The 25,327-nt window shown below is 39.2% G+C and overlaps 2 protein-coding genes across 6 annotated transcripts in view; one reads left to right on the forward strand and one right to left on the reverse strand.

Moving 5' to 3' along the window:
• Position 1: 1 nt before the first annotated feature.
• nadka (NAD kinase a) lies at positions 2-22,331 on the forward strand. 4 transcript variants are annotated; one of them, XM_034876576.1, is made up of 12 exons: positions 2-85; positions 3,871-4,047; positions 7,469-7,552; positions 15,090-15,219; positions 15,392-15,500; positions 15,594-15,679; positions 16,279-16,381; positions 16,509-16,651; positions 17,364-17,463; positions 18,964-19,121; positions 19,541-19,623; positions 20,086-22,331. In XM_034876576.1, exons 1-12 carry the CDS (start codon positions 3-5, stop codon positions 20,231-20,233), a joined length of 1,404 nt encoding a protein of 467 aa, XP_034732467.1. In that variant the 5' UTR covers position 2; the 3' UTR covers positions 20,234-22,331. The 4 variants fall into 4 exon arrangements, with proteins under 4 accessions (XP_034732467.1, XP_034732468.1, XP_034732470.1 ...); XM_034876577.1 differs by having other exon boundaries at positions 30-196; XM_034876579.1 differs by lacking the exons at positions 2-85; positions 3,871-4,047; positions 7,469-7,552 and adding exons at positions 12,619-12,773; positions 12,804-13,091.
• Positions 22,332-23,087: 756 nt separating this feature from the next.
• Positions 23,088-25,327, reverse strand: part of LOC117947549 — a 13,386-nt gene continuing 11,146 nt past the window's right edge. For both annotated transcript variants that reach the window (XM_034876588.1, XM_034876587.1), the window contains exons 6-9: positions 24,500-24,622; positions 24,255-24,341; positions 23,687-23,834; positions 23,088-23,414 (exon numbers count right to left, since the gene is read on the reverse strand). In XM_034876588.1, coding sequence (XP_034732479.1) covers positions 23,395-23,414; positions 23,687-23,834; positions 24,255-24,341; positions 24,500-24,622 — 378 coding nt within the window. In that variant the 3' untranslated portion in view covers positions 23,088-23,394. The remainder of the gene's footprint in view (positions 23,415-23,686; positions 23,835-24,254; positions 24,342-24,499; positions 24,623-25,327) is intronic.

Genomic DNA, 25,327 nt, shown 5'->3' on the forward strand with positions numbered 1-25,327 from the left:
ACATGACGTTGGCGAGAAGAGAGCCTGTGATTGGTCAGTTCGTATCAGGAAGTGATGAGCTGACTGTTGACAGCTCTCTTGCAAAGTAAGATGGTGTAACATTGTTATCTAATGAAATAATGGTGAGGCTCTGATCCCTACGGCAGTTTGCTGCGCTCCGAACTTGTCTCGTCCCCTGTAACATTGTGGGTAAAAGGTATAGTTTGCCATATTAAGTTAAATATATTAACGTTACGGTTTGTGTTGAGCGTGCCTATATTCCTGTTAGATCACTAACTAGCTTAACAATAGCTTAGCTAGCTAGTTAGCTGGCTCACTGTACATATTCTACCATATGGATACGTCACCATTCATCCGCTTAACAGTCATGTATGTCGGTGTAGGTCTTGTTGTTGCTAACGTTGATCAACATTTACGCTTACTAGGCTAACTAGCGTAATTGACAGAAAAGCTGCATGATTTACGTAACGTAGCCGTATCATAATTGTTTCACTGTAAATCTAACGTTATGTTATGTCGCTACATTACAGCAGGCTAGCCAATGGTAATACATAAATCCCGTTTGTGCTGCTTTACACTTGTCGTTGGCATGACTTGAGAGTTTCTCATATTGTAACACACATTTCGGTACCACTTTATATAAATTTGACATAACAGTGTCAACTTTAAAGTCAACGTTAGACTTAGAAATAGATTAAACTTAGCTAAATTTGGCGAAGGCATGTTACTAAAGTTTAAAATGAGAAAAAATCTGCGCCGACCAGTTAATTGCATGTGTGCCGAATTAATCGATGCATAGTATATGTCAAATAATAGCTGTTAGGATCAATTAAATTGCCTTTTTTTAATTGAGTTCGGCCTAGACTTCAGGTTGATTGTATATACAATCAACCTGAAGTCTAGGCCGAACTCCCGTGGAATGTGAAATCCGCCTTTAACCTCGACTGGTGTCATTTGTCTCTAACTGGCCTTTCGTGAAGTCAGCAAACATTTGATGGACCTTTATTTCGGTGTTATTGTATATGAGCCTACATAAGTTTCACATAATGACTTTAAATTACCAAATTCCACTCCATACCGCTCACTTGTGACATTCAGAGGTCACATATGGCAAACCTGGTTCAACTGGTTAGCATGGAAGAACATAGTGATATTTTAAGAACATCTGTTGCTTTAAGCTATATCAATTTTTCCCCCCAGCCATGACCCAGTGAGAATTCATCTACAGGGGACTAGGGTTGGACGATTTATCGACATCGAAATTCTGAAGCTGTTATCGAAGTCTTTTTCAACATGACGAACATGTATTCCTGTTGATAGCCCTACTCAAACCTACAAAACATTATACCGTGTGTGTGCGTGTGCGTGTGTGTGTTTGTGTGTGTCTGGGGTCACGTGACTAAGCCCGGACCCGTCAGCTGCAAGTAAAGCATAATGGAGGATAACTCAAACACCGAATGCGAGTCAACTGTACAACTATTTGCCCCCAAAACGCGGTGTCGGTCACCAGGAAACATTTTGGCCCCAGAAAAGATGATTTAGAACAACGTGATAAATTATCGTTCGTTTATCGTTATTGAGGAAAAATGTGCAATTAACTGTGATTAATCATTTTAGGTCATATCTTGCCATGATGGGGGGATCTCCTCATGTATGTCTCTTAAAATAATTTGACATAGCCTATTTTTTACACTCCTATAGTCTTAGTTATGTGAAATAACATCACAAGGGTAAATGTATTACAAATATATTAGCAAAGCAAAAGTTATCTTTTTTTTTTTTTAGATTACAATGTAATCTTTAAATTATTATAGATTTTAAAATGAATGAATCGGAATCACTGCTCTAAGCTACTGCAATAGAAACATTTTGAGAAACACGATCTGTGTTGCACCGCCTCAGTCACGTCCCTTCATCCATCACCGAAATGGCTTCTGGGAAACTGAACCTGAGACTCGTTAGTATCTGCACGGCTCATAGCCTGGATTACTGCACGGCTGGAAACGCTCTGCTCTGGAACACTTTTAGGTCCATTTAGGGGGAGCTGACTCGATAAGAACAGCAACACTGTAATTATGGTCTAACCAGGTTTCAATTAAAAACGTAAAATCAAGATTTTGCTTAATAATAAAATAATTTACTTAAAAATGATTCTCCTGCCAAAGACCTGATGTTTAGTAAGGCTAGTGTTAGTGTCTTAAAAATATGATCTGCCTGATTTTTTTGTTGGAACAGGCTGTGGCTGACAAGGAATGGATGCTACATTTGCTAAATTTGAGGTTGAGTGGTTCTCGTCACTTCACCCTTCTTTTTCTGTTACCTATCACAACACAAGAATTCAATACACAGGGCCCGGGCTTGTCAGGAGTGCCATTAGGTGTGTCGCCTGGACCCGGCACATATCAATTAAAGCTTGCTGCATTTTGTACACAAACCTCCTTGTCAGTCTGGGGAGTCAGAGTTGGCAGCCATCGTTTAGGAGGCAGAGGCTCCCGGTCTTTTAGTTTTGGTGATTGTGTCAAAACTGGTGGAGGTTTACGCCGGGGGAAGATGACGGGAGAAGGAAGGGGGGTAAATTTGGTTCCAGCATTAACCAGCTCCTTCATCTGGTCAGTGACCTCCAACAGGGAGCACGGGGAAAGAGGGGAAAGGGTGATTGGAGAGAGTGGTGGCATGGATAGGTTACTAAAGGAGAGGGATCCTCAAATGCGTTGGTGTTAATAAGGGCGTTGAAGGGGGGTTGAATAAAGAAGCGGGGGGGGTTGAGATTCTCACATGGTCAAATCTCTCCTCAGCTGGGGGGCTTTGGAGGATCACTGCCCCACTTTGTTATGTCTTCCTCTTGTTTAGATTCCTCTTGTTTTGTGTCCTTGGCCGAGGGAGCAGAAAGTAAAGTAGGATAGAGGTGAACAGCTTTACTCCAGGCTTATTAAGGAAAAAGTCCATCTGCCTTAAAAAGATGTCTGTGTTCCCAGACAAAGTTAAAATGATCAATGAAATGCAGTGAGGGGAAGGTGCATGCAGTTGAAAGCCATGTGTTCAGTGCCAACAATCTCCTGAATCTGTCAACTGCTCTTCTGCTGTCTGGTGGTAGAGGGGCACTGATAAACACCTCATTATTCACAGAGCTTAGTGTGTTCAGCAGATCCCTGAAGTCCAATTTAAGCAATTCATACTGTTGCTTTATAAGCCTATAGGCTTTAGGGATCAACTGAGATTAACACTGCTGCCTTACAACACTATCTCATGTTTATAAGGGTGTGCTCTTCATCCAATCACTCTCTGGCATATCTACATTGCCCAATAACAGGAACCATTCTTCCAATGTACCAAAGGCACTTTCTGTTTACTGATCTGTTTAAAAAACTAACTGGAGTAGCTGGTATTCTGTCTATAATGACACCACAAATTCTTGTATAACCAGTATAACCAATCGGATAAACCTCATCAGAGGGAAACATGTATTCCTCCCACCAAAACAATGACTCCAAAAAACCTACCAAATTTGCCATCCAAGTTCAGTTTCCCAGAACAAAAACTTCAAACTACAAATGAAAGCAAAGATACAAGTCATATTATTCACTGGATGGAAGAGCCCTGGCTCATGGTTCAGATAGATAGAGGGAGAATACACAAAAGGGTGGAGGTAAACAAAATATAACTATTTAATAAGGTTGTTTTATAAAAATAACAATCAGTAACATATATAGATAGAGAGAGATTTGTCTGCTTGCCCAGGTGAGCCGGCCCCCCAACTGCAAGGGGAGGAGAAAACAAGCAGGCAAGGCAGAGCAGAGACATAAGAGGGGTTGTCACACCTGGTTACATTTGACTCGGGCTTCATTAATAATTGATGTCCCTTGTTGTCAGTTTCCTTGCAGCCTGGCTGTCTGAGATGGACGTTGGAGAGGAGGTGCGAGTGGAAGCCGTCCCATACTGCTGTTCCACCTGCGAAGGAGGAGAGGTCGCTGGACGTAGCCAGGCTCGACGCAGCAGGAAAACCCGCAGCCTGAGCACCTCCTCCGCCAGCAGCTCCTCTGACTTCAGGTGGGTGTCAAACAGGGGCCCACGCATGGATCCGGATTCCTTACGGTGGTGATAAGCCTGTTGTTGTGTTTAGAGCCAAAGGTCACAAGATTTTTAAGTACATGCTGCTATTGCCATCCCTTCCTAGACCATGCATCAAACTATGGGAGGATCTGTACCAAACAAAGATGGTTTTCTTTAGACTGTAGGATGTAAAATGTAGGCTGCCGGTCAGTATCGTTTGACATATATTTTGCCTTTAACAAATACTGCGACTCGTTTGTGATATGGATATTGCACAAGTCCATGTTGCTAATTCGATAAAATTGCAATTAATGTGCAAGCCTACATTGAACTAGCTTGTTTGCAGTTTTTATTTTGAACATGTAAAATTATGTTATGTTTTTCCTAACATATATATATATATATATGTATGTATGTATGTATGTATGTATGTATATATATACACGGGCCAGATCAGACGCTCGGTGATGTGGACAGAAAGTTCCTTAAAGCTGTCCTCCCTCTCCACCGTGGACCTGTTGATATTAAGACTCTTTATAAGCAAACATGCCTAGATTTGTTGCATCTACATTTTGGTGTTGTTAATGGTCCATTTCACATAATAGGCTTGCCTTAAGGATTAAAATGACATTTCATTACCACTTGCTTGAGGCTCCAAAATGATACCAAACTTGGCTTAGCTGTTGAACCTGAAAGAACACGTCCAGTTCATAGAGCACATTGCCACAACACAATAACCTGACTGAGTAGACCGCTCTGTGATATTTAAAAATATATATTTCTGTTGCTCTAAGCTCCGTGAGAACCATTTTTGAAATAGCCTTGTGTATTCATGTGTGTTCCAACAAGTCAGATGCGTGTCCCTTCAACCATCACAGGAATGACTTCAAGAAAACCAAACACTTGAGGCTGGAAATGTTTGTCTGCCTTAGATGTAGCAAGGGCTTTGTATGTCATGGCAACAGAGATGTTGACAAAGGACGATTGAAGAGGCATTGGCCGTACCCATTGGGACTGTCCCATTATTGATGAGGAAGTGTTAAATGTCATGTCCATGACTTGTCCAATATGTTGAAATACACTCCCACGGAGACAGTTGTATTGAAGTTTATCCTAATTTGGCAATAGAACTTCTAATTTGGGACATTTGACTGAAAGCCGTGGTGATGGATTTAGTTAAACAATTGACTGTTTAGGAATGAGAATAGGAAGGTGATGAATGGATGAATGCTACAGTTACTTGGTGATTAAAGGTCAGCGACTCATAAAAACCAATCATGATGAAAGGGGGTTCCCTTGGCTGAAAGGTCCTAAAGATCTAATTCTGATTTGATTAAATAGCCTAAAATAAAGTCAGCGGTCAAGACAAGCTGATCAAAGGCTTCTCTCAACTTTCTTTGATCATCACCCGGAAGAAGAAAAAAAACTGAAGGGTAATAATATTAACAATAACAACAACTTATTTATATAGAGCCTTTCATGAAACCCAAGGACACTTTACAGAATGACTGTGGTTAATCTATAGGAGGTTGTAGGTAGTGGTAAACAGGTAGTGTTTCAGGAGTTTTTATTATATCAGGATAGCATTTGGTATACATTAAAAGTAAACTCAAATGAATAACCATTTACATAGCAGTTGTAAACTACACCTGTCTACCTTGTTTGATGCAGTTTTAAAGTTTCCAGTTTGTCCTTTTTGTTGTTAAGTTGGTGAATGTGTAAATCTTAAAGCTGCATTTAAAACACCGTGTCCACTAATGAGCAGGAGAACTCCAAAACACTCCCACACTAGGGTTCATTTGGTCACCTATTTTTAATTAAGTCTAGTCACTTGCTCCAAATGCCCTTGTTAGTTTAGTCATATTTAGACATTCACATATCTTTTTTTGTTAGTCGAGTTTTAGTTGACTAAAAGTCTCATCATTTTAGTCAAGTTTTAGTCAAAAGACAACTCAATATGTCTTTGTCAAGCTTTAGTCAAAACATTTTAGTCTTTTTTTAAAACAACAAATTATTTCTGATAACCGTTTCAGTCAAATAGTGTTTCACCCATCTCAAATATCGGTTAAATGTCATAATTACCTAACAAAATACACTTGTTGAATGATTTTTGTGGAATGCAACTTTTTAAACTAATCCTAACGCTTATGATTATGATGTAAAGGTCCACACATGGATGTGGAAAAATATATTACATCAAATCTGTTACCTGCTCATCTAGATGTATTTTAGATTGTTAGACAGCTGGTTTAATAATCTAAAAGGCAAGACTGAAACGATCACTTGCTATCACGCACGCCTTGCAAGTATGTAACAGCAGCAGTGTTAGCACTAGGCCTGCACAATTAATCGTTATCAAATCGCGATCTCAATTCACCCTGATCACCATTTAATTTTTAAATAACTTTGATTTAAAAAAAAAAACTTATAAAATAGGCTTCGCATGGAGCTGCTGCAAAATAGTTGTGTGAGAGAAAATTTTAAATTAATAATTTTATAGTTGACAACATTCTCTTTGATTAAGCTTGTTACTAAAGAATTTATTGTATTTGGTTGAAAGGACATTAATGCATTTTTCCTTATTAATCTAATTTCACTTCTCACCACATTCCACTTTCACAATGTAAATTTGCTGACAAAACCCCTCAAATTCTGGGGGGCTTTTAAGGGATCGTAAGATCCTCCTCGATGGTGACGGGGCAGAATGAAAAGCACCCAGGGTGTGCTAGGATTTTTCCACCGTTCAGAAAGCAGTGTTGTCTGTGGTCCAGAATAGATAAAGATATCTAAAGTCTTTAATGGTAATGGTTATTAAAACTCTTTAGGCTTTATTTCATCACTTACTGATACAGTGGTTGTCCTACAGGTAGGATTGATAGAAGTCTTTGTTTTTCAAACATTTCCCAATACATACAAAGTCAAAGGTCAAAGAGTACATTTAGCATGTGTCAATGTTATATAATACATTAGACAGAGTCGGGTTTTGTCGCTGGGTGACCACAAAAATGTCTTGCTACTGTATATCTTATCTGCTGATAATGAATTAAATAGTGAAAATCCTTTGGCTCTGAATGTCTCAGTCACTGTGGCTTTACTTCTCTATTTTTCTTTTAAAATAGGGAAATGAAAATGAAATTCATTTGATGTGAAGTTTTGACATTGTCATTTAGAAATGTAGCTACTTTAGAGACGTCCTATAGCTCAGCTTACAATAACGATGGGGATCTTAACACTTATCTCACACATCACAAATGAAACCAAATAAACCTGTATTTCTTTTTTTACTGTTTAAAAATGGCTGTCACTTTAAAGCCACTGTGTTTTTCTTTAACAAATTGCATAGGTGATTGTTTGCATACTTGCTTGGCAGAGTCAGTTTCTTAAACTTGAATGTTTGCCTGTCTTTCTTCTCTTTTAGGAGGCCTCAGTCACTTCATGGACCCAGCCCTGTGACCACATTTGGCCCAAAGGCATGCATGCTTCAGAATCCGCATACAGTAATGTAAGTCGTGCAAGGCAAATGGGTTCTGCATTATAAGGAGTGTTTGAACCCTGTTTTTTTGTTGTTGTTTTTTTCCCTTTACGAGTTAGCGTACAACTTCGCATAGGCGTGTCAGTTTAGTCTGTGCAGCAACAAAAACCATGAAAGCCACTTGCTGTTGCTTTTAGATCTTGTTGGCCAAGACTCCGATGCTTGGGGCCAGTTACACTGTTAACAGTGTTGACCATTTCAACGAGAACTGTTAGCTGGTAGATGGCGTTTAAGCCTGAACAGCACTTTCACTATACTACATAAAATAGTGGAAGTAAAAAAAACTTTCTCTACATGTTACAAATAAGCAGACTATATTCTCCTTATTAAACTTTAACTTGATCAACAATGGAAATTCAGTTTATCTTCTGTGGGTTTAAGTTTAACAATTGACCTCACAGCACCGGCCATGATAGAACACCATGTGCTAAGTAACTCCAACACCTCAGACACCAGCTATACAGAGATTTACTCCTCAACGCAGCGGGCCCGGGGTCGACTCTGACCCGCGGCCCTTAGTTGCATGTCATCCCCCAACTCTCTCCCCTTTCACATCTTCTACTGTCCTGTCATTAAAGACCTCAAATTTCCAAAAAATAATCCCCCCAAAAAAATGTGATAAGTGATCCCTAGATTTTAACGCGATCTTGTGATATAGAAAGAATCCAGCTGCTGTGCAAGGAATCTAAATCAACTAAATCATGCAGCTATCCAAAGCTGGGTCATGGAAATATGAAGAAACAGCCATCAAACAGGCAGTCACATTGTTTGTTTACTTTTGTCTTAAGCATGAACAAAAATATGTATTTCTTCTTTTCGTACAAACCGAACGTGCTGCTGAGCATCATGGGACAAAGGAGCATCACGTTTCTGAAGAAAGTAAATTATTAAAACCCATTCTTCATGTAACTTGTAAATACAGCACACCAATCTATATGGTATACTTCTTCAAAACTGTTTGTTTATGAGAAGCTTTTAACTTCATGAGGTCAATCTTACACTTAAATTTCTTAATATCCTCTGATGTAACTTCAGAGTTGGCCAACAAAAAAAAACTCACTGTATAGCAACGTCACATACATATTTATTCTTTATACGCTTGTTTCATTGCTTAAAGTGAACCAGTGACCTCTCACCTATTGTTCGTGTGTTGTATACAAAGGAGTTTCTGTGTCATTATGAGAACGTGTGTGTATGTCATCAAAACAACCTCTCCCAGGTGTACAAAGTCAGAGTTGTAAAGAAGGCCTCTCAATCGTTGCTGACTTTGTCACCCTTTGTGAGTTCAGGTTGCTTCCACTTGATCGCAGATGTAATCTGGCAAGATGCACGGTAACAGATTTAAGAACTCCCTGTGGCTATTGTTCTGTTAAATAACGCTATGTCAATTGTTTGTGTGCTGATTGCGTTACTGCTGGCTGTGCAACAAAGCGTTAAGACGTGGGTTTAAGCATGCTCCCGCGTCACATCATTATCTCTCTACACAAACATGTCTTTGTCAATTGCAACCTGTTATTGGGTAGTACAGATAGACAGGAAAGTGTGGTGAGAAAGAGGGGAGGACACCCTGCAAAGGGCTGTGACATTGGATTTGATCCACGGTTTCAACTAATAGTGATCACGAAGTTATCAGTGCAGCAGGACAATAATTCTAAATATTCAAAAAAAGGTCAACTCAGTCACCCAACCTCAATCTGAACATGTCTGGCTGAAAACCAGACTGAAAGCAAAAAGGCCCTAAAACCAGTAGAGCCGGATACCGAGTAGCAGCTGAAAAGTGAGAGCAAGATGTACTGAGCTGACAGAGCATCATCTGTGAAAATACCATGCACATCTGCAACCAGATTACAAAATATGATACGTTACTTACGTTACGTTAGATATGTTACTTTATTTAAGATTATGGTAACTTTATATTTTTTAAACTCCCAGTTGTGTATTTTTCTCCCCTTAAAGTTGCAGCTACGTATAAAAAGCCTTAAATTCCTGCACTCTTTGTCTGATGTGGATGTAAACACCTTTACATTAGAGCTGAAAGCAGGGACTTTTAACCTCATAGGCACTGTTCAATTTAAACCAATGTGCCAAAATACAGTGCCAAAAGAACAAAAATGTATCTCTTTTGTAATACTTTACTTTTTGACTGTTCAGAATTTTTGGGTGGAGACAAACCGTAGTTAGACAAAGTAGTCTTACTGCCTAGCTTTCTCCAGGCCTTTCAAACACCCATCTGTTGGTGAAGACGGAGATGTGAGATGGAAATAATAACGCCAGAAAAAAGGTAGTAAGTAAGACCTCGAGATTTCTTTGTCAAACACAGATATTTAGTTTGCTGTCACTTTCATTATGTTGTTCTGGTCTGGACGAGATTCTTTTGCACGCTTGTCCATCCTAGGAGAGGGACCCTACCTCAGTTGCTCTTCCTGAGGTTTCTACCATTTTTTTCCCCCCGTTAAATGTTTTTTGGTGAGTATTTCCTTATTTGATCAGAATGGCAAAATACACAGGGTGTAGTATGCTTTACCAATGTTAAAGCCCCCTTAGCCCAATTTGTGATATTGAACTGTAATTAGTATTTCATTGAATAAGATGAATAAAATAAAGAAATACTTGCATTTTGTTGAACTGATTCATTAAATGACTATTTGATTTGTCTTGTCCAATACAATAGCAATTAACCCTACCTTTTCTAAAGCTCCTAACACTTAGTTTTTGTTCAGACTGTGTAAAGAGGTGTTGATTTGTCCAGCAGATGGAATGCCATGCACCTAAGCAATATAACATATTCTGTTTTATATTGCAATACAGCATGCCAACCCAGATGACTCTAGAGTCATGTCAACATTATTCTGACATTATGTCATCAGAAGCTGAACCCTTTACAAAGGTGCGTAGGTATTTCATTGTTGCAGAGCTATTGCGTTTGGATTAGATAGATAGGTGTTTATGTTACTGTGTCCACCTGCTGAAACTGTTGCATTAATCTACCGTATGAGTCAGTCTGCAGAGGGATGAAAGATTCTTGATGTTTTTCGGCAGTGCCTTGTCAGAATGCTGGCCGCTTGACTCCTTCAGTTACGTAAGTGGCTCTATTTGTTTGTTGTCAGCAGCAGTAATTAAAGGCTTAGCTTACTTAAAGCTGCTAGACGGGTTAAAACCAGGCTATCTTTATTCTAAAATAAAATTGATTAGGCTGTGGTACTTTTAAAAATACCTAGTTCCTCAGAGAAATACTGTGTGGTTGTGATACTGCCCAAGCTAGATGGGCACAGGGTTTTTGTTTGGCATTGCTATAAAAAATGAATTTGTTAAAATAATCACCCTTCCAAAAAGTCTCTGTTGCCCTAAATATACCTTGTAATGAAACATGGCAATGAACTATGGAGGCATTTTGGAGCCAGCCTTGTCAGAACACCATGTTCCACATTTGTCTTTTTTATGTGATCTTTATAAACAAACTCTGCTAGCTGTTGCAGACTACACACAGATAACATTACGCCCATGTGTACCTATTTGTCATAAAATTTAATCCAAGTCAAGCCTGATGGGCGCCTTGGTGGCTCACCTGGTGGAGCGGGCGCCCCTACCATGCATAGAGGTTTACTCCTTGGTGCAGCGGCCAGTGGTTCGACTCCGCCCTGCAGCCCTTCGCTGCATTTTATTCTCCCTCTCTCTCCCCTTTCATGTCTTCAGCTGTCCTACATTAATAAAGGATCCCCCCCCCCCCCCCCCCCCCCCAAAAAAAAAAAATGAAAAAGTGAAGTTACCTTATTTTATATCTTCTGTTTAGTTAGCAACTTCATTATCAAATTGTCACAATGCAAAAGAAACTCCTGCTGTGGTTTCCACATTGATAGAATAGAATAGATATGTATTTATTTGATACAGGGACAATGCACGGTTAAACATTAAACTTGTAATACAAGAGCCAGGTTATAACAACATAGCAACAATTGTTAGTTTCCACCTGTAGTCCCTGGGCAGCTATGATAATAAGAAAAAAGTAACAATTTTAAAAAGAAATGTAACAGGACTATAGATGACATAGTGACTATTAATTAAAAACAAGCAGTCTAGCAAAAAAAACAGGAGCCACAACAGCCCTCTCTCCCAGAAGCGGACAATTAGGCAAATTAAAGTACAATCCAACTCTAGACACTGATACACACACACATACACAGTATCTTATAGATGTGTGCAAACTTGCTTATTCAACAACCAACTCTTTGTTAGGCATGAGAAGGTGTGGTCATTTGTACATAAAATATATTCCCATTGATGTATCAATTAAATTATAAATGCAAATATCCCTCAATCAAAAGCCTACGCAGATGTTGATTTGTCTTTTTAATCTAACCCAGTAAATGGCCTGAAGCAGTGGAAAAGCCTACCAGTGTAAATAATCACTGCAGTGGCAGTATGTCAGATGAAATTGCTTTTGGTCATGCTTTAAGTATGATGGTGACTGTTAGTGGAACATTAGGAAGATCAAGCACATCCTGTTAACTCCGATAACCCATAATTACATAATTTACACCCGTAGCCCTGTTGATATATTCCGCCCTGCACTTCCTTTTCCTGCAGGTCGCCAGGCCACATTGTCTATTCTTGTCATAAAAGGAAAAAGGAATTTCTCTGGCTTTACAGAGAAACAGATACACTTTATTTATTCTTTAAGGGGGAAATTTGGAAAGGGTTTCCTTTTAATTGTTTTTTTTGTTAAATTAGTAGGAATGTAAACCACAAGTTATTTATTCATTTAATACAGTAATACAGTGTGTGTTTTCCATGTAGCATCTATTATGTTATGTTATCTTAGGTAATTAAAGTAATAACGTAATTCTTTAAATAAATAAAAAAAACTGTGGTACAAAAGATGGCTCATATTTACATTGAGTAAACTACTTTCAGGAACAGCATGTTGTGTTTTGGTAAATCACACCTGTCCAGTAAGGAAAAGCCCTTCCCTGGAATGGGCGGGTTGAGCAGGGCAGAGTGGGCTGGGCTGAGGTGAAGTCAACTTTAACATGAGTGAGAGCTGCAACTCGGCAGCAGAATGCTCCAGGAAGGTTTAGTGTTAAGTCCTCATTGGGACAAATATAGCCACAGAGGATCCAGTTCGAGAGGTTGTTAGCTGATCCTGGAGCCCAAACACAGCGCATGGAGAGAGAGAGAGAGAGAGAGAGAGAGAGAGAGAGAGAGAGAGAGAGACTCCCCTCGCCTCGCTCAGCTTCTCAAAGACAGCAAGTGGCTGACTCACAGCTCAACTGCAAGAAGTGAACTGACTCAGTTGCTCCAGCTGCTCTACAATGTGTTGCAATCGAGGAAGTTGTAAGAAGTAAAATGAGCTGTTCTGTCAGTGTGGGCCATTGGAACAGTGCTTCGTTCTCCAGCTGAGTCCACCTGAAGCAGCATCCTTGTTACAGCTTATGTTTACAGCCATGAAGTTCAACCAGTGCGTACTGCAGGACATTCCTGGGAATCACAACGAGAACAAAGTGTGGAAATGGTGAGAGCATCTTGCCCGTCTCTTTCTCAACAGAGAGAATATGTTTGATTGGTTGAAGTATTAACTGGCACCTCCAAGCACTGCATGGACTACTGCCTCCCACCGGATCAGAGAGGTTCACTGCAGCTAGCTAATAGAGATATTAGACAAATGTCATGCTTTAAAAGTAAAAAAGACAAAGTAAAGAAGCACTATTGGCTTTTTGATGTTGGTTCGGCTTGAATAAAAAAATGTATATTCAGGGTTGGAACAATATCAAGTTTCAATATCAGGTTTAGTTAGTTTGACACTTCAGAAGCGGCAGTGATTGCGTGTTATCACAGGCTGGTTGTTGTAACCACATGGCTCTGTTGTTTGGACAGAGCGCCGTTGAATGAAAGGGGGAAGGTCAGTGTGTGGATGCTTTGAGGTGGCCAGTGGAGAAACTGTCCCTGAATACATCACAGCTCATCGCCGCTTCAAATGCAAATGAAGTTTTGCTTTGTGTCCTGTGTTTGTATATAAAACCTCACATGCACAGTTTCCGTTTTGTACTCGTCCATGGTTGGTTTAATCAGGTTCACTTCATTTAGGATGCGTTTTTATTGTTTTGGGATGTTAGCCTCCAGCTGTGGCACCTTTTGTGAACAATTCCAATGTCAAAGGGGATTGACACAATAACCTTTGTGGTGCAAGGTAGTCTGATAGTAATTACAGTGCCTTGTTAATAATCTGTGGCAATGTTAAGGCTTTAGTTAGTGCATTTGCTTTGTGATGTTGTTTGGTGTTTTTGATAGAACAGGATATGTTCTAATGATTCTGCTTTCTTATGCTATTTGTTTGGACTGAAGAGTTGTATTTGTGTGTTTTTTAATCATTGGTCTCAAACTATAGGAGTCTGCAGGTTGCACTGAAGTAGGTAGGGTAGGTAATACTCTAGGTAGTATTGTAGTATTGTAGTAGGCCACATGTGCGGCTGGTGTTGACAAACTGCTGAAATCTGTTCTGACGAGAAGAGATATAAGAACCAAACAAGACAACTTGTTTCTCTGCATTAGAAGCCTAATGTGAGGGTATCAGCTGGTATTCACAGTAAAAACCCACATGTCATGAATGCAGCGTTGAGCACATTGGTTTTCATATTGTGCAAAAGTATTGCATGACAAGAGGGGAACAAGCTTGAATCCGCTGTTCTCGCCAAGCCAAGGTGTAAAGGTCACAGTGGGCTACAGTTGCTAATTTGCAAACTGATTTTGGAATTTGAAGCCGAGCTAATGGTTGTCAAGTTTGGGTATGTGGGCAGCCTGTGTCAGTGTAACCCTGACTAAGAATTACTTACAATTAGACTCAGTAACTGCCTAATATGTATGACAGAGCTCTAACTAATGATAGCCGGCATCATCAGACTTCAGTGTTGTTCATTAATTGTCGACTAGGATCGCTTGGCTTTTTCCAGTTTCAACATTTACCCATTTTCCCTATGGTTTTCATTAGTTCAAGCCCAGGGGAATTTAGATTTTCATGCCTTCTGTTTTAGTTATTTGCCCGTCGTGTTTTTCCTTTTTGGGTTCATCTTCACAACTCGTGGCTCTTCCCTGCTCTTCCATTTGGTTTTAAGAGTGGAGTTTTAGAGATATCTTTTTTCCCCCTTATAAAACACCACTCCCACATTGTTATCTTGCCCTTTCATCTTTTTCTAAACATTTTAAATTATGCCAATAATGTCCCTGACATTCTGTGAGGGGTTAATAAGATGAGGTAACGGTCCGGCAGACGACATTGTGGGGTCAGCAGTATGTGGCCACAGAGCTGGACTTTAAGCAGGTGACTCTAATTGGATAGGTTCTAAGCAGTCTTGGTTATGATTAACAGTGGGTTGCCTTAGTTTAACAGATCTTACATAAGCCCCAATCTGAAGCTCGACACTCAGGTCTACGCTTATGTAAAGGGGGAATCCTTAACAAGTGACTGTTGGGTCCGTTTTCCCTCCTGAGATGAAAGTTGTGTTTGTGTGTTCAGGCACATTCAGGACCCCGCCAGCCAGAGACTGACATGGAACAAGCCACCAAAAAGTGTCCTTGTCATCAAGAAGATACAAGATGCCAGTCTGCTTCAGCCTTTCAAAGAACTCTGCATGTTCCTCACCGAGGTATGACCACATGTTCCCTGACACTCATCTGACTGTAACTTAATTGGCAGTGATTGCGGCTGGGAAGCTGTTAAGGGATCAATGTGCAACCATTGGGTGTGAAGCCATCTTTCATTCAAAGTCCATGCTGTCAGTTGCTAATCTTTTGTGTGTGTGTGTGTGTGTGCTGAAGGTAAAAGACATGCTTGTTTATGTGGAAAAGAAAGTTCTGGAGGACCCAGCCATTTCAGACGATGAAAACTTCGGAGTCATAACTAAGAAATTCTGCACTTTCAGAGACGGTATGAAAACCAGTCATTGTATGAACCCTCTATATACTGTATGTCTATATAAATGGTTAAGATATTTATACGTTTTTATTTTTTATTTCTCAGATCTTGATGACCTCTCCAATCGCGTAGACTTCATCATCTGTCTTGGTGGGGATGGAACTTTGCTGTATGCTTCTTCGCTCTTCCAGGTATTCAACAGTTCTATATTGGCCGCTATTTCAGATGTAGTCTTAATATGAGACTGAAATGCTTTTTTAGTTTTGGTCATTTTTATAGTTTTAGTCGATGACAACTCAAGATATTTTAGTCCAGTGATCATAAGTCATTACTTTTCAGTCCAAATGTTTCCCTCTTTAAACCAGTGTTAATTTTGTCAACTTTTTTTAAATCAAGCCTTTAGATGTCGTCGTTAGTTTTCATTTTATGTAGTTCATCCTCATCATCAGATTATATATACGTTTCAGGTAATCTAATCTTGCCTAAACCAATTATTTTGTCATTTTAGTAAAAACGTATTTCACAAAAAGATTTTGTCTTATGTTTATCGGATGAAGGACACAGGTTAAGTGATTTAGAATGAAGCTTTGTTCTCCTGACTGTTCTCATGAGTGATGCACGTGTCAGTCCCCCCCACCCGGCCCATAACGAGAGCCAATGCACACCGTCCAACATACAAAAATGGGCCATAATCAACCACAACAACACTTCCTACTGTCACTTTAAAAATAGCCGTTGTGTGCTTTCACATTTACTGGTATATCACAACAGTCTTCTGCTTCTTTTCTAGGAGAGTGTTCCACCAGTCATGGCCTTCCACCTGGGCTCCCTGGGTTTCCTGACACCCTTTAAATTTGACACCTACCAGTCTCAGGTCAACCAAATTATTGAAGGTACCTGTTTGTCAGCCTCTGTCTTTGTACAGCATAACCACCCTTGATTTGTTTGCAAAGCATGTGTTGTGGTCCAGTTTCTATATACAAAAGACACTTCGTATATCTGTATATGTGTACTATATAGGTAATGCTGCCATTGTCCTGCGAAGCCGCTTGAAAGTTCGGGTGCTTAAAGAGAACCGGGAGAAGAAGGCCAGAGTGGATGAAAAGAGCATAATCCTGACTAATGGGGACAACGAAAGCAGCCGGAAAGCCGTGCAATATCAGGTAATATCTGCTTACACCAGTTCTTTAGAAAACATAAAAGAACTTGCAGCTGTAAGCAGTCCAACAAAGTGCTGCCGCGAGGGACTAAACTGAGAGATTTATAAACTATCCCTCTATCCCTTTATCCCTCCACACGTAAAATACACCTAGCACTGCAGTTACAAAATGTATGATTACTTTGTGTCAATATAAGTGTGTTAGTGCGCCGGTCACCAGAAAGTGTTCGCTCCCAGGCTCACCCCCTCTCTGGGAAAGCCCCAAAAACCCAGGTGAAGAAAACAAATGCTATCACGTAAAACAAAAACGCAACGCAATGCTGACAATTGCACGGCTCTGTTCGGTGGCATGACTAATGAACATGTTACGGCTGAACACTTTTGCATTAAATGGAGAACCACTTTTGTAACATCGAAAACTTTGGCTTTGGACTCAATATACCTTGCTAACCCACTAATCTCGCTCAGCCATGGGATGCCATTATTTACTCACCTTTCTTCAACCTGATGCCTGTGGGATTTGAACCTGTTTTTAAAGAACTACAGACGTAAACACTGCCATAAGCTCCAGAACAAGAAAAGTTGCTCTGACTGAAGGTATGAGGTTAAATCCCATGATGAGGGGGTGTGTGTCAGACATGATAGCGGTCTCACTGACATCATGTCAGTGCAGGGGTTTATGACAAACATGGTTACCACGTGACTGTGTGTTTCAGGTACTGAACGAGGTGGTGGTGGACCGAGGGCCATCCTCCTATCTCTCCAATGTCGACCTCTTCCTGGATGGACACCTCATTACCACAGTGCAGGGAGACGGTGAGTGGGCCGATCAGCTGTCTTGATGTTCAGCACTCTCTGGGAAAATGTAAATGCTTACATGGAGTCAGGGTTGTTTGCACTCCACAACCACTACCACCATTTAACCAGTCCAGAGTCAGAGAGGGCTGGCTGCTTAGGCTGCCCAGTATTCCCGCTTCCACAACTGAGCGTAACTTTACTGTAAGTAAAACCTGTCTGACAGCCCAAACGAGATTGGGCACGATAGGATAGCAACGTTTAGTCTCTGCACTTGTGGCTGACGTTTCTCTCTCAGCACACAGTGTATTCTGGACAGAAGCTTTAGACATTCATTCAAAAAGAACATATATATATATTTCGGACAATTGTAGCTTGACATCTCAGCAAAGTGTTCGAAGAATATAAAAGATTCCCGTCTATAAAACATTCACTAAATTTAGAAATGAATCATACATACCTTCATGTTGCATACATGTTTTTTCTTTGTCTTGCACGTTGCATGATGTTCTGCTGCTTAATGGTTACACAGAACATTTCAAATGCAATAGATTTGCATGTAATAAATTAACTTGCACTGCGGGTTAATTTGTATATTTACTTGCAATTACTGTACATTTACTAACTATATATATTTTTAAATGTGTTATAGAAGCATCAATTATGCGTTGCAACTATATTGTTCACTGATCACTTCCTGTTAGAATGTTGATGCATAATTTGTCTAAATTAGTGCAGAAATAATTACTTGATTAATTGCAGTAACATATAAGTACACTTGATATTCAATCCATTGTTTAAATCCTTTATCAAGCAAAACACCAAATGTTTCTTGGATCCAGCTTCTCCAGTTTGAGGATTTGCTGCCTTGCCCAGTTTCATATAATTACCTCACTTTTCTGACATGTTATAGATGAAACAATTAGTCTATTAATCAAAATGATCATGAAAATAATTGTTAGTTGCAGCCCAAGTTTAAATATTCCCCATATTTTTTCTTAAACCCCTATAGTGTTGGGGTGAGATTAAAGTACAGGTTGCCAGGAGCGTTTCCTTTACATATAATTTGTTTTTGTGCCATATTTAAGTTTGTTGACAATTTTGGAGATGAGGCTTTTATTAGCCCTTTTCACACTGCACTTACCCCCAGGCTAAGGGAGTTATTAGCCCAGGGCTAAGGAAGTTATTAGCCCCAGGCTAAGGAAGTTATTAGCCCCAGGCTAAGGGATCTGTTAACCCGGGGCTAAGAAAGCATTCACACTAACACAATCCCGGTGGAGCAGTGTAAGCCCCGAGCTTGTGGGGTTATCCCCTAAAACACTACTAAGCCTGGGGCTAAAAGTTACCAGGGTGAAACGGGCTACAGACACTGAACCCAGGGCTAGTAGTGTTGAAAAGGGCCTGTGTGAGAGTGCCTTTACGGGGATGTTAGGCTGTCACCTATTGAGGTGCAGTATTAGTGTCTTAGATGTCATGTTGTGCCTTAACTCGCTGTGTGCTCGTGTCTCTGTGTCCTCTCAGGTGTCATAGTATCGACACCTACAGGAAGTACAGCGTATGCAGTGGCAGCAGGAGCTTCCATGATCCATCCCAACGTCCCAGCCATCATGATCACCCCCATCTGCCCACACTCGCTCTCCTTCAGACCCATCGTGGTGCCTGCCGGGGTGGAGCTCAAGGTATTTACAGTGCACTAAGTGTTTGGGTCAGTCGAAGTTGACGTCAGAAGTCGAGGCCTTTGCCAAGTCTGATGCATCTGATATCCCATTACCGTGCAGTGCTTTTGTAACTACTACTCGCACATTAACTGAAGTTACTGAAGTTTGATTATTTAATGTGTGTGTTCATCCAAAAAGAGACAGAGAGGTTCGGCTAAAAAAGAAAAGAAAACAAGACCATAGTATGTCAGAGGTAAAGAAACTGACCTGTGGAGGAATATCAGTACAAGTTTGTGATTTAAGAATGAGTACATTGAGCACTGAAGGGAAAAAAAACATGTTTTCTCTCAATTGTATAAAAAAAAAAAAATTAATTAAAAACAAGCACACAAAAAACCCTGTTCTTTCTGTGACTTTTGTTTGCGGGTTGTTTTTTTCAGATAATGCTGTCATGTGACGCCAGAAACACAGCCTGGGTGTCATTTGATGGAAGAAAGAGACAGGAGATCTGTCACGGAGACAGGTTAGTGCAGATGCCGAGCTGATCGTTACACACCAGTTATAAACAGCGAACACACACAGACAATAAGAGGGCTTAACGAAGCCCAGACACTCTGTGTGGATAAGACTTCTCCCAGCAGCTGCCTCCACACAGACATGCTTTGTTCCATGCGTCTCAATGTGCTCAATGCGCTTGAGGCCAGCAGTGTCCTGTGTGCCAGATCCAGGTCCTTACTTCATGTAACTGATAAAGATAATGATAGAGATAATAACCTTCCTGGTACTTTTTGAGTCACTTGAGTGACTTGAGCCTTCTTAAACAAATGCCCATTGTTGCTTTAGAAGGAAGTTGCGGTGCTGCATCTGATGGCAACACCTCCTCTTTTTGCTTTCCTGATTGCAAGTACTTTTCTTTCCTCATTCGGCCTGCAGCCATTGTGATACAAAACCTTTTCTGATGTTTTTTTTTCTTTCCCTGTTCCAGTATTACAATCACTACTTCCTGCTTCCCCGTTCCATCCATCTGTTTCCGGGACCCGGTCAATGATTGGTTCGAGAGCCTGGCCCAGTGTTTACACTGGAACGTGAGGAAGAAGCAGAACTACCTCAGCTCAGAGGACGAGGAGTTCTGAAGCATCTTTTACATCTCCTCAGAAGACTCAAGGACTCCTTCCTCTTGGTTATAGCTTGACCATGCTCTGTGCCATTTTGTCTTTGATGGATAAAAGACATAACTGTTTAGGTTTTGGCAAACTCCATTCAAAAACATCTGTCAGATCAATGTTGCCCTTCATATGTCTTAACATTGTTCAATAGTAATATTCCAAGTCTTGGGCCAAACCGCTCTTTTGCTGCGGTTCTCCATATTGTATTTTGCTGGACTAAATGTGTGGAAATAAGAGGCAAACTATAAAAAAAACACAAAGTGTTCAATTAAATTAAATAAGTTATTAAAATAAATACATTAACCAGGCAATTAACATAACTATGTGAAATGGAGTCTCTCTATCTATATAGTCTGTTTAGTTTTTTTAAGAGTCTGGTGAGTGGCTGGAAGCACGTTATTAGCTCAAAGGGGACGAGGCGGAGACTGGTGACAACTCAACTTAAATAGCGACAGTTTCAAATAAATTGTCATATAGAAAACTGCTAATATTACATAAAGACTGGCTTTAGACCCTAACTCATTTTAAAATAAAAATTGTATAATGAATAAATTAAATTTAAAAAAAGAAAATTATGAAGTCATATTTCATTAAAAAAAAGTTTAGTTTAAATAATTGATCAAATGTGTCACAATTTATTGGACACTGAGTTTCCATAGAAAACAAATCTGAATGGTGAGATTTATCAAACTCACTAATGCTACTCAGAGAACAAGTTACAAGGGTTACACAAGTAACATACCTAAATTTGTATGTCAGGGGTACGCAGTATTAATGAGTCTGTAGAACACCCAGAAGTTATTATATCATGTTCTTATGTGTATGCATGTTAAAATGGTGGACTTTGAATGGAGTTTGGCCTCACTATTGTTTCAGGACTATGTCCTTTCCTTCTGTGTGCTGTGTAAAGCGGCTATTTGAAGTCAAAAAGCAGTTTGTTGAGAAAGTAATCAGGAAAAGGCAAGGTTTGGGATGAACTCTGACTAAAACTCTGAGGGTTAGTTGTGGATAGCAGTTGTTGCAATACTCTTTGATGGTCTGTTTGAGCACTTTCAAGTCTTTAAGACAGATGGCAGGGACACATCTACTACTTTTATAAACAACAGAAGCTAGTTCTTTTAGTAGCGGTAAAGGGTCAATTGGGTTTTATCTGAACGATTTAAAAATATATATATATATATCTGTTAAGTCAAAATTTTAATTCTGGTAATCAAATCAGGAAAAACTGATGACGTTAACGTCATGAATGCATGACAAATGTTGTCTTACGCAATTGCTAGAGGCACCTTGGGGAAGAGCATATTTACAGTACATCTACTTGGCAATAGGGGCCCAACTATTCAGACTGTGCCTTAAAGACTGGTATCATTAATGTATAGAAACGTAATTTTTCAAGGATTACATCATGGTGATGATGTAATCATACACTTGCACAAATGTGTGATTTGTGCATTTTGATTATAACCACATGTTGACTGGTGTCTTTGCTGTCTGCAGTGCATGACACTTGACTAATTGAGTTATGTAGAATTTGTCACATAGTCTCTGTTCTGTAGTCGGTGCATTGGATGACATGCCAAGAATGCGAGGAGGGGACATTCAAAGAGACCACAGTTCAAATCTCTTCAGTGTCTTTTTATCGTCTTGTTTTTTTTAAATGTCGTCTAAGCCATAGCGGAACCCTTTGTAGGTTAAACAGACCGATATCTGTGGGCTGCGGGTGACGTAATGCTCTGTGTAGGGTGAGGAATTAAATTTTTTAGACTTGTCAGTTTGCCACTGCAAAGTCTTGCTGAATGTGGCCTTCCTTGCATAAATGTTCAGATAATAATGTCTAGATGTTATTTACATTATGAATTGATTTAACAAACTGTGTAAGGGTGAAAACATGAATGGTGGTGTACTGAAGTGGACCAACTAAGCTCTAAAAGGCAATCATTCCTTTACTAGTATGTGTAAATATGTGATGCTTGAATAAGATGTATTTTGTAAAGTATATGTTTATTAACCCGTTTACAATGTATCATTGCTGAAAATAAATCTATTTGATACTTTTTTACATTAATACCTCCTTCAGTTAATTTTTTTTTGTTGATGAAAAGTGTTGTAGCAGTTCTGATTCTCTAACTCTGTGTTCAACAGCTTGTTATTGGTCAGAAGTACTTGTACATTTAAAAAGAGCCAAAGCTTATTCCAAATCAATTCCAAGACAACTCAGTCTAATTTTCAGATGTATTCACATGTTGTTTGTTTCCAATGTTGGTCTGAACTGGTAAGTCCCAGTAATCAGCAGTTCTGCAAAAGGCCCAGGCTGCCACTTCTCTTTTCTGTGAAGCATTGTCAACTCTTCTTTCAAAGTGCTTTTCACTTTTGTAACTCTGACTTTTGTATCGGTAAGTTTGTTAATGTTCCTGATAAGAATCTTGCGGTTTCTTTTTCCAGACCACCTTAATAAACGGAAAGCTCATGTAACCAGGAAGTGTGTCAATGCAATTTGTCTGCAATATCCACTAAAAATTTAAAAAATAGTTACCTGGATATAGCTCCAGTTCTGTGAGACATAGGTAATGGAGGATGCATCCCAAAAAAAATCCCTCTCCTCCTTCTTATTGAGCAACAATTCAAAACATCAATCTTGTTTTGATATTTTATTAAGAACCTTGAATTAAAAAAAGACTTGAAGTGCATTAAGGTGCGAAAGAGAAAGATGAAAATCAAGTTACCCAAAGAGTTTCAATCGATTACAATTTCAAAAAGCAAAGTCCTTTAACATTGAATGTAATTTACAGGGAGAAAACCTTTAAGATTAAAGCTTCTATTGAAATGGAGGATGTTGGCCACTTAAAAAGGAAACAAATTAAAAACCATCATGAATTCAACCTACAAAAGGCATTTGATGTAATTTCAGTTGTGATGCTTTACATCCTGGAAATAGACACACTGACAAAGGAGTGTTAGTTTGAATAAAAACCAATACATTATAAAGCACTTAAAGCAAAAATTAGGAAGTCAGATGACTGATAGGTGTAGTTGATGTTGAAAAGAAATATTAACTTCACAGTGAGCAGCTTTGTTAGGCCCACAGCATGCAGCTTTGTCCTTGGTCCATGCCCACTGGAACAAGTGTATCACTTGCTGGGTGCAAACACTGCAAACAAAAATACATTTAGGTGTTCTGCCGCTTTTTAGCCCACATAAACACGGTTAAGGTCAACACCGTCGGTAAAAGGTTTCTGAGATACAGGGATGTAATTAAGACAATGTAAAGAGGAAAGTAGTTTAGGATATTTAGAAATCTGCATTAACAAGATTAGTTAATATTCTGCCAATGTAGCATTTATTTGGCATTTTGCTCAGAGTAATGTGTGAAGGACTAAAACCAAGAAAAGAAAAAGCAGTGACATCAGACAGTATACTCACTCCTCTCCCTCAGGCCTTGGCCGAAGCTGTGCACCAGTCTGATGAGGCCCCAGAATAAAACCACTTTAATCACCAGTGAAATCAAAGCTCCGGTGATGGCAGCGGCCTCCAGGGTGTACGTGCTGTCCTCGAACCATTTCAACACTACCTGTAATTAAAGCAAATCATTGTTTTCCTGCAGTGATCCATTTCTGAATGTACACGAATGATTTACATGTGATGCCAGAATTGTATAACAGCAACAGATAATATACTTTAAGGACCCTTTGGGGAAACCTCTACTACTTTGAATCGATCTAATCACATTGGTGGTAAAATAGTCCCTAACATACTGTCTCTCCTGTTTGAGCGATGTTTGATTAAAAACTACAGTGTCTAGCTCTATTATGAATTTAGTGAGCCTATTTCTTTTAGTAAAGCTATATATTTGCAAATGTTTTTTTAGGAAAAACGTCTCAAAATGACCAAATGTCATCCATCAATCAGTATTTGTAAAAGCTTTTTGTACTGACACAGATTCAGAGAGGATGAAATACTTAATCTAAGTGAAAACTCATTGTCAGCTCACCGTGTAAACCAGATAAACAAAGAAGGCTAGTTGAAGAAGATTCAGCATCATGAAGACCCAAACTAAGTTCTTGGCTTCCTTTAAAACCTGAAAAACAACAAGAAGTTACGACCACCAACTGCTTGGATACCACCACGTGTGTTCTTGATGGTTTATGGAATGCATCCTGTATGATATTTAAGTTTATGGTCCCTTTGTGTGAAGAGCAGTGCTACCAGTGAAGATGATGGACGAAGAGCACTTACTGCAACCGCCCCAACTGTGGCGGTCAGGCAGGCCCACACCACTCCGACGCCCAGGATGATGGGTGGGCTATTGGGAGCAGACATAGCCAAGTCCGACGTTGTGATCACGATACACAGACACAACTGAAACAAACCAACAACAACAGCATGTTAGTATTAAAGAAGTAGATCATTTGAAGTGGTATTGTAGGTATTGTATAGTTGTATGGTATTGTAGGTTGAAAAGAGTAATACAAAAGTCATAGTATATCGAAAAAAGTAGTATGAATAAAAAAAAGTAAAAGAAAATTTTAATAACATGTTGAAAAAAGTCATAAAAACTAAAGTATAAACGTAGTATAGTATGTTGAAAAATTTCATGAAAATGTCATTGTATAATATGTTGAAAAAATCATAAAAATGTCATAGTATAGTATGTCCAAAAAATTTATAAAAAGTATAGTATGTTGTAAATTGTCTTAGTATAGTATGTAAAAAAAAGTCATAAAACGTATAGTATGTTGTGAAATGTCATAGTAAACATATGATGAAAAAAGTCCTAGTATAGTATGTCGGAAAAATCATGAAAATGTCATAGTATAGTATGTCCAAAAAAGTCATACAAACTATGATATGTTGTAAAATGTCTCAGTATAGTATGTCAAAAAAAGTCATAAAACGTAAAGTATGTTGTAAAAATGTCATAAAAGATATATGAAAAAAGACATATTATAGTATGTCAAAAAAATCATGAAAAATCATAAAAATGTCATAGTATAGTATGTCAAAAAAAGTCATAAAAAGTATAGTATGTTGTAAAATGTCATACTAAAGATGTGATGAAAAAGG

This window comes from Etheostoma cragini, chromosome 7 (assembly GCF_013103735.1).
Source record: "Etheostoma cragini isolate CJK2018 chromosome 7, CSU_Ecrag_1.0, whole genome shotgun sequence".
Classification (NCBI taxonomy): Eukaryota; Metazoa; Chordata; class Actinopteri; order Perciformes; family Percidae; genus Etheostoma; species Etheostoma cragini.

Excerpts from the sequence above, each read along its gene's own strand:
- nadka (XM_034876576.1), top strand. The coding sequence starts at position 3 with ATGACGTTGGCGAGAAGAGAGCCTGTGATTGGTCAGTTCGTATCAGGA. Across the intron at positions 4,048-7,468 it reads AGCAGCTCCTCTGACTTCAG|GAGGCCTCAGTCACTTCATG; the intron begins GTGGGTGTCAAA and ends CTTCTCTTTTAG. Across the intron at positions 19,624-20,085 it reads GAGATCTGTCACGGAGACAG|TATTACAATCACTACTTCCT; the intron begins GTTAGTGCAGAT and ends TCCCTGTTCCAG.